Source organism: Trachurus trachurus (genome assembly GCF_905171665.1).
Source record: "Trachurus trachurus genome assembly, chromosome: 17".
NCBI classification, from domain to species: domain Eukaryota; kingdom Metazoa; phylum Chordata; class Actinopteri; order Carangiformes; family Carangidae; genus Trachurus; species Trachurus trachurus.
The window spans coordinates 31,611,457-31,620,258 of record NC_139900.1 but is presented as its reverse complement, the minus strand read 5'-3'; the positions used below and the strand labels follow the sequence as shown (position 1 = coordinate 31,620,258).

The window sequence follows — 8,802 nt, the reverse complement described above, 5'->3', positions numbered from 1 at the left end:
AGCTGGGGAGTCAAATAAAGTTCAACCTCTGGAGTGGATATTTTTTGGTATTTTTTGTCGCAGACAGTGATTTTAATTTCAGAAAATCACAAGTTCATACACCTGCCATTTTCACTAGAAGTTAAATGCAAGGGTTTCAGAACAGAACAGGCTTCAACGTCTGTTACATGTCAAAGAGCTGCAGAACAGAAACATGTTGGTATCGTGTCAAATACAGATATATATATATATATATATATATTTATAAAAAAAATCTTTCTTACCTTGTGACACTACTTTTAGACTACAGCCACAGTTCAATATTCAGCAATCTGCATGATATTTCAATGAACCTGCTAAATTTGACTAACAACTCAAAAATGTGGCTTCTCTTCGACTAGGTATTAGTTACAGAACATGCCTTCGTACACACATCTTGCCATTTTGCTTCAGTGATCAGTCATTTGAACATAAAACTATTGGGACTCTGGTACAGCCTCTGCGTGGTGTCATGCTTCCTTCTTCAAGCCCACTCAAGCTGGAACAGGTCGAACATAAAAGTCATTGTCAAAGTAACTTTATTAAAGGCGGGTAACTGTGGTCTTGTAGTCTTTTAACTATCTATTCAGTGCTTAACTGCAGGGACATTTTTTTTCTTTTGAATGAGCTATGTAATAAGAAAGTCCAATCTTGCTCTTGCAGACGATATTGTTGATGTGCGAAGTGAGCCTCTTGATGATTTTACACAATATTTCTAAGAGAGTAAGGTTTAAGACAGAGGGTCGACACAATCCATTACGATTAAGTGCTGTAGGTTTGTCCTTCTGGTGGTTGTGGAAGCTTCATATTTTCTTTGGACATCATTAGACGCCTTAATTCTTGAAGAACAATTTTAATGCTATAAGAATTCTGCCATTTTGCTAATATTGGTATGCTACGTGAATCCACCTGTGAGACAAAGGCACAAAAGAGAGAGAGAGAGAAAAAACACCACATCAGTCATTGTGACAGGACTGCTGACAGTGAGTGATTGCATGCATCACATCTGAGCATCGGAAAAACTGCAACGCAAAACAATTTCTCAACTCGACACCCATATATAACCTTGTCAGATACTGTGATGTCACTTACCGTCCCGTTGGAATTATTTATCCCATTCATGCTAATTTTTGTTACAAATCTAACAGTCGGGGCTGTCTCTGGGTATCTAGGTCCACATTCCACTTTCAGACTGTATATCCTGTTTTCATAATTGGTCTGAAAAACAAACGAGAAGAGAGACAGAGAGCACATTTACATTAGTTGCACCAGCTCCGTTAACTATTGGCTCGTGCTCTGTGTCTGTAGTGGTGGGAGGACAATGTGCATGCTGAGTCCGTTCTGCTTACTCTTGCTGGTCCAATGATCATGCCTGTCCACCGTGTGAGAGTCATGTCTTCGTCATCCTCGAGGCCCCAGCTGACTGTGCCGTCACCTTCGCCCTTTTGCCCCTCTTCAAGCTCCTCCAACAAGCGAAAATTGCGTGGAACTTTAACTCCTAAAAGAACAAGAGCAGAATATAAATTGCACAAATTATTTTAACAATATGTCTGGTGATATCTTTCTCAGCAAATTCCATGGAAAGAATAGAAATAACAATAAACTGATTGTACCAACAAGTACTCGCTGTGTTGCCAAAGCCTAGTAATATGCTATTGGTCAAATGTTTTAGAACAACCCAAATTTTTCCAAGTTTGAGTTACAATTCAAATTTGATTGAATTACTTTAATTTTTATAGATATGACTGATGATATTCTATATTTTTCTTGCGTCAGCAAATTCCATGGCAAGACAAAGTATTGGCTGTGTAGCCCAAGCCTAACACAACATATCTTGGTCCTCTGTTCAATAGACGTCTACTGTTGTTCAGAAACTATTACTGGTTGGTATGTTCCCTCTTTACGGAAAAGGAAAAGGAGACACTATAACCACACCATCCTGCTTTTGGGAACAAAAAAAATGAACAAAAAGGTACATCATGATGGACAAAAGATTTTTTTTTAATCAACTGGCCCGGAGGGTGGAAAATTAATGAATACTAATTTGCAATTAGTTGGAACAAATTTGATGGTACTGGTTCAAACAGGATTTGGACAAAACTTCTTTTTTTTTTAAAGTAACTACTGAAAATATCCAAATTTTATGGACAAAGGTAAATAAATGAATCAACACAATGATTAATCAATACAGTAAACCAGCATCAAACAATAAAATCATACATGATTACTACATGGTATTATGGTATGTTTAAGTGCTGCCGATGCTGTCACTAACAGTTAGCAGTTCAAAGTTTCCTATATCACATCCCAAGTTACAATGCACAATAAACAAAAACATGTGAAATTGAGGCAGAGGGTCAGATTGTGCAAAACTATTAGTAACTAACACTGAATATTGGCCCAAGCCAAATCATTACCCGAGCACTTTGCCACTGTTGGTACTCGGAGGTTACATCTGACACAGAAACACATTTGTCTCTCTTACCATATAAATGTAAGGCATGTATGAAATATAAGGAGTGTGAAGTGTGGGCAAGACAGGACTGGTTGTTATGAGAAATCTCCATGGAAGCGCGACACACACGCGGCTGCAGCATGCAGCGCGTCATCATCTAGCCATTGTGAAACTGCATCTAATCAACACCTTGTCCACAAGACATTTCCTGAAGATATGGCATCTGATGCTACTCTTGACAGCCGTCTGGAAAACAGTCATAAGATTTGGAGCACATGGGCGCACAGCGCTGATGATTTTTCAACAAATGATCCAGTGGTCTTATGACCGATGTCATAAAAGCTGAGTTGATAATAACATCATTCAGATCAGGCCAGCCTCTGTCGTCCTCCCGTGGGACAAAACTATTGCTAATTAACTTACCCGCAGGTTTTTAGAGGTTTACCACCGGCTAGTTAAATTATTTTTTAGGAGATAAATGTTGGTCTCATTGATGAATTCTAACAATTGTGGCAGTAGCAGTTTGTTTGAATGAAAAGTGAAGCTTCATGTGTGTTAACTGTTACTGGACCATAGACTGTAAAAAGTACTGGACAGAAGTAGGGCTGCCACGATTAGTCGACTAGTCACGACTACGTCGACTATTAAAATCGTCGACAACTAATTTAATAGTCGATGCGTCGTTGTTTTTTTAAAACACGCACGAACGCACGGCACCGGTGTAGCCCCCACTCACCCCGCCGCCGCCGCTCCTCTCTCTCTCGTCTGTCATTTTAAATGAGAAGTGATACTAGGAGCGGTTCCGCCGGTCCATCGTTTTAAATCACGGACTGAAAAACAGCCGTTCGTCATTTAAAAATAAAATCGCGGACTTATATTGGAACGTTACCGCGTCTGGTCACAGTGGTCCTCGTCACGTAATGAGCGCTCATCTTAACGAGGAAGTCTTCTCTCCCGGCGTAAAACTACGTCAATATTTTCCGGTAGCTTCTCATCACAGTCCGCACCTTGCAGAGTTTGAGCTGCACCTCAGTTTCACTTGTTTTCATTTGACAGTTTCACACAGAACTTTCTGGTGGAGTCTTTCCATGTTTCTCCTTCTGTGACAGTAAAAAGGGAACAAATCCTACATTTTTTCAGACAAGACGATTATCTTATAAACTATTCGATTTTTTTTAACAGAACGACTATTCTTTACACTGAGCACAAGTTATATTTGAATGATAGGCCTACCAAAACTTTATTATTGTGAATAATTCCTTAATTTCAGTCTACCTCATTTTATTTAAATGTATGTTTAATGCCAGAGACAAATGAAGGAAAGAAAAACCTAAAAAACCTTAAAGTATTTATTTTGGTGTTGTTTAGGCCAGTGCCTTATCCTTATTTTACTCAGCTGTTTGCACTTTATGCTACAGTTAAAGCTGCATATTTCATTAAAAGTTTAATGAACTATCATCTTAATTGTCTTTATTTTTAGTTAGCATATACCTAAAACACTTCAAGCTGAAAGCTAATGATGGTTATATAAGAGCAGCTGCATGCTGGTGCGATAAGCTGTATGTTTTACATTCAATTTACGTATGATCCGATTAGTCGACTAATCGAAAAAAATAGTCGGTGACTAGTCGACTATCAAAATATCGTTTGTGGCAGCCTTAGACAGAAGAGCAGCACAGCCTCGGGACTCTGTACAGAAATCACCCCATTTAACGTTAGGTACATCAATAAACAAATATTTTACAATGAACACATCAGTCTGCATTAAATTTTATCATTATTATTATTTATTTATTTTATTAAGTTATGTAATATGGTTACGGTTAGACGCCAGAGTCTGACGTCGGCTACCCAAATCTCCGTTTTTCTCTGTTTACATGCAAACGTGAAAACTGAGTTTTCCAAAATCTCCACCCTGGCCGGAGTTTTTAAAAAGCATCGTTTTCAGGGGCGTTTTCTCCGTTTGCGTGTAAACGGAGGGTGCAAACGATGGTTAATGTCTCCGTTTTTAAAAATAACCGGGTACGTATATACGGGGCCTGAGGCAGAGGACACAGTGAAAACATTCAAATTTATCCCTGGTCACTGAAGCATTAATTTCACGTTCCCCAATTACAGGCAACATTCATCACACTCAAACATCTCCATCCCTTTAGTAAAATCAATATTTCACATCTGGTGTGCAGTGACCACAATCGAGTATTGACTCTTCAATGGTACATGAATACATATTTTCTTAAAAAGGCTTTTACTCACAAGAGCATATTGAGATTTTCTCTTTAGCATCACTGTTGGGACCAGTCTCATTGAGACTTTTGAGCTCACCACCATGCTACTGAGCTGCTTGTCGGCTCTTAAGTCGGAAGAAACTGTAGTGCAGCAAGGGGCAAGAAACTAATTACACAGCTGCCTATTTTCTCATCTGGCAGATTCATTTTTTGGTCGACTAGAGTGTCAGAAAATAGTGGAAATGGTTGTGGACAATTAATCCACAACCATCAAAAGATAATGTGGTGATCATGAGACAAGTGGGAAAACTACAAATGTTCAGCATTGATGCTTGATGATCGACTTAAAAGAATATTAAATCAAATAAAAATATCTTGAGTTGAGTTTCAAATGTAAATAATATTGTAAAAAATTAGGGGTGCACCGATTATTCGGTAACCGAATATATTCGGCCGAATATTGCAAAAAAAAGCAACATTCGGCCTTCGGTGGAATGAGCGCAAAGCAAGGCCGAATATTAAAAAAAAAAAAAGTCTGATAAATACGCGATCGCGCGACGATGGAAACGGCAGCTTAAACCTCATGGAGCTTTATTAGTAGGTGACTCCTACTGTTAGAAAAACAACAGCAACAAGAGCAGTGGGGGGAAGCTGCACAGCGACCGCGCGCACCGTTGCACGTCGCTCCAAGAGCTCGGTGCGTCCTGTCTGCGGCGGAGACACGGCCACTGAGAGGACTGAGTGAGGGGACCGTTCCTGTAGGAATCATTTAAAAACCAAACAACATGCTGAGTAGGCTACGAAAGGGAGAGACGGCTGCAGCAGTTAAAATGAAAGCTCCTCGTCCCAGCATGTCGCCAACTCCGTCCGTGGCCGACGTCTTTTAAAACAGTGTTTCCCAACCTTGGGGTCGCCTGAAATTCAAATGAGGTCGCCTGAAATGTCTAGCAGCCTAATTGATGAATTAAAAAAAATCTGACCAAGAAAGGTTAGGAACCACTGTTTGAAAAGACACTTAACTTCTTGTGCTTTTTTGATGAGCAACGGCAACTGGAATATTCAAAAACTGTCAGAATAGTCAATAAACATTTACTTTCTTTGAAAATTAAGTTTAAAAAAATATTTTATTTAAAAACGTTATAACCACTTTCAGTATTCGGTATTATTCGGTTATTCGGCCAAGCGTTTTGATTTTATTCGGTATTCGGCTTCGGCCAAAAAAATGCCTTTCGGTGCACCCCTATTGAGAGTGAGGAGTCACGTGCCGATGGTCGGCCATGATGGAAGGAGACGCTATCGGTTGCCAGGGGCAACACATCAGAACATCACAGAGACGGACTAAATTCTAGCTCTTTTTTGCGCCAACAGATCAACAAATTACTAGAAAGAATAAGGAGAAAGTAAATCACTGGAGCAGTTTTTAACACAGCAGTGATTTCCGGCATTGTAAAACAGTAAATTACGGAGTAGACGATTTTGTTTTGCCCATAGACTAGTAAGGCTTTTGCCACCGGAATCCTTCCATCATGGCGGAGAAGGGGGGCGGGGCTCTGACATGGATGTATTAGGGCTCTGAGCTGTGACGACAACTCCTCACTCTCAATAAAAAATAATACTCTTGTCCACACCACATATGACTTCATTTTAAGTATAGGCTTTTTATATACTGGAGCATCATGTGTCCTACCATATTTTATTTTTGCTGCACCTCTGCCAAGTTTACTATTACTGCTGCTGTGAGTGTTATGTAGTCAAATCAGAGCAGCTCAAAAATGACATTTTAAGACAGATCACATGAGGTGTTCATGTTACCAGTTTAAAAAACAAATACATTTTTATCTGGCTTTTTAAATTTGCCACTATCTAGGAAATTGGTTCTGGCTCAATTATCTCATAAATTGAGCTTGAATGTAGGACTGTATCATGCAAGTATAAATTCCATAGGGTGCACACTTGAGGAATTAAAGACCTAATATGTAGATGGCAACGTGGGCAAAAATGTGCTTGGTATAGACAACTGCTGCCCTACATGATGGCAGATAGATCATCAAGAATAATTTGAATTCCTTCAATATGAGTATTCATTATTGTATAACTTTATTTTTTCCCCTATGATGTTTGTAGTTTCTCTTTGGGTCCTCACTATTACGATCTAAAACATGTGCCATGTGGTTCTTCCATTAAAACATTGAAAATTAAGATCTAAAGGGACTAACAACTATGACCACTACAGAAAACTGCCAAGATATTACACAAAAGGGCACTAATTTGGATTATGGCAGAACAAAAAATAAATTGGATGTACAATTTTAGATTCACTCAGCTCCAAATTCTTGTAAAGCGAGAATCACAAGATGTCAAATGCTTCATGTGTTTTGCTTGTCATTTTATCGTCGGGCCTCCTTTCAGCTCGTGTTATCTATATCACCAGTAACTTACACCTTGTTGGGTTAAAAATGAATCCGCACCAGGTCGCTCCAACTCGCCCTGGGGTAGTTTCGATTATGATTTCAGCACTTCCCTGTTTATCTACTTTGTAGCAACCTCACCATGTTGTATTGCTAAACTCACGCGGTTCGACATCATTTTTGACCATGTGATGTCATAAAACGTGTAGATATAAAGAAAAATTGGCTTTCTGTGATACGTATTTTATTTCGCTAAGTTTTGAAAACCACGCTTCCTGCTTGAACGCTAACGCAGGCACGGGCTCCGACTATGTGCTGAAAACCAGTAGCTGCAACGTTAAATCAATCTGGTGCGTCCCTCCGCTCCCCGCCCTGCCTGCAATGATAAACATCTGCCTCGCTGCCTAAAAGAAGCTAAGCTATCTCCTGAATTCACTCCTACTGGTGCCAGACTCGAAGTCCAGTTACACATCGACAGTAACGTTAGCATGTGGAGCGCTAACGGGGGCAGCGAGGAGGGGGCTGCAATGAAACATTTCCGTCACCGTCACGTCGTGTTGTCAGTGAGAAGCCATCAAAACCCGCATATTATATTACATATATCACTGTTGGATGAATGCATCTTAATGACAACGGAGCACACGGCACAGTGTACAGACACGAGTGTGTTTCTCCGATGAAGGGGCTCGCTCCCCGGACGCAGCAGGGTCCGTGTTCCGTGTTGGAACATTCTAGTCGCTGTTAGCAACGATAGCATTTCTGAGGTCTGCGGTTTGATGAATTATTACAAACTTATGCACGTTGCTAAACTTCCGTATTGTATTATAGCAACTGTTGGGGTCTCTTTGTAACAAATAAAGTCGACATTAGCGATACTAACGCCCATTTCGGGGGGGAAATAGCTTTTAGCTATTTCAGCTAACTCACGGGGAAGGCTATTTTACAACGCCTCACTTTAGCTTTATAGGCTAGCTCCATGAAATAGACGGCACCCGCGAACCCCACCGCTGAACACGAGAGGAGACATGAACAACCAAAATACAAATCGGAACAATTCAGTAAAAGTGTTCAGTGGGTAAATAGGAGCGTTTGCTGGCCGAGGTGTCAACGAGTAGACCCCCCCGCCTTCTCCCGCACTTTGTGTCCCTGTAAAATGTTTTAGTCTGGAGCCACACAAACCTGAGGAGGCCGCCATCTTCTTCTTCAGCCGAGTCCAGATGCACACACAGGTGTGACGTCACAGCCGTTAAAAACCACCGGCAGATCGCCGCACTGCGAGCTCGAGCCGCCCGGTTCACACACTGTGCACTGTCAGAGAAGACGTTAAATGTTAACACATTTTATTTACTTTTGTGTAGGAAAACCCAGGTAAATCACATGTTTGTTGTCTTCTTCTTATAAATAATAATGAGCACTTTTCTTAAAGTTCATCTCAGTAATAGGCTATAAGGAATTCAAAGTGAATATCTTTAAAAGTATGTGACAAAAGAATATAAAACATCTCTAATCAACATTACACAAAAAAAGTCAGAAATAATATAAATAAATAATAATTAAAAAAATAGATTAAAAGATTTGAAATTAGTTATGAGTTACAGTAATTGCACCATTAGACACAAGCTCTGACTTTGGGGTGACCAGCAGGCCTCTATGCACAGATCTCCACCCTCGGCAGGGCACATACCGTGCTGTC

The 8,802-nt window shown here is 40.1% G+C and overlaps 1 protein-coding gene across 1 annotated transcript; it reads right to left on the bottom strand.

Moving 5' to 3' along the window:
- Nucleotides 1-405: 405 nt before the first annotated feature.
- Nucleotides 406-8,407, bottom strand: ube2v2 (ubiquitin-conjugating enzyme E2 variant 2). Its single transcript, XM_083992105.1, has 4 exons — nucleotides 8,289-8,407; nucleotides 1,368-1,516; nucleotides 1,111-1,236; nucleotides 406-927 (listed from the first exon to the last, which is right to left on the bottom strand). The coding sequence occupies exons 1-4, from the start codon at nucleotides 8,302-8,304 to the stop codon at nucleotides 781-783; spliced, it is 438 nt and encodes a 145-aa protein (XP_083848231.1). The 5' UTR covers nucleotides 8,305-8,407; the 3' UTR covers nucleotides 406-780.
- Between the last annotated feature and the right edge of the window lie 395 nt (nucleotides 8,408-8,802).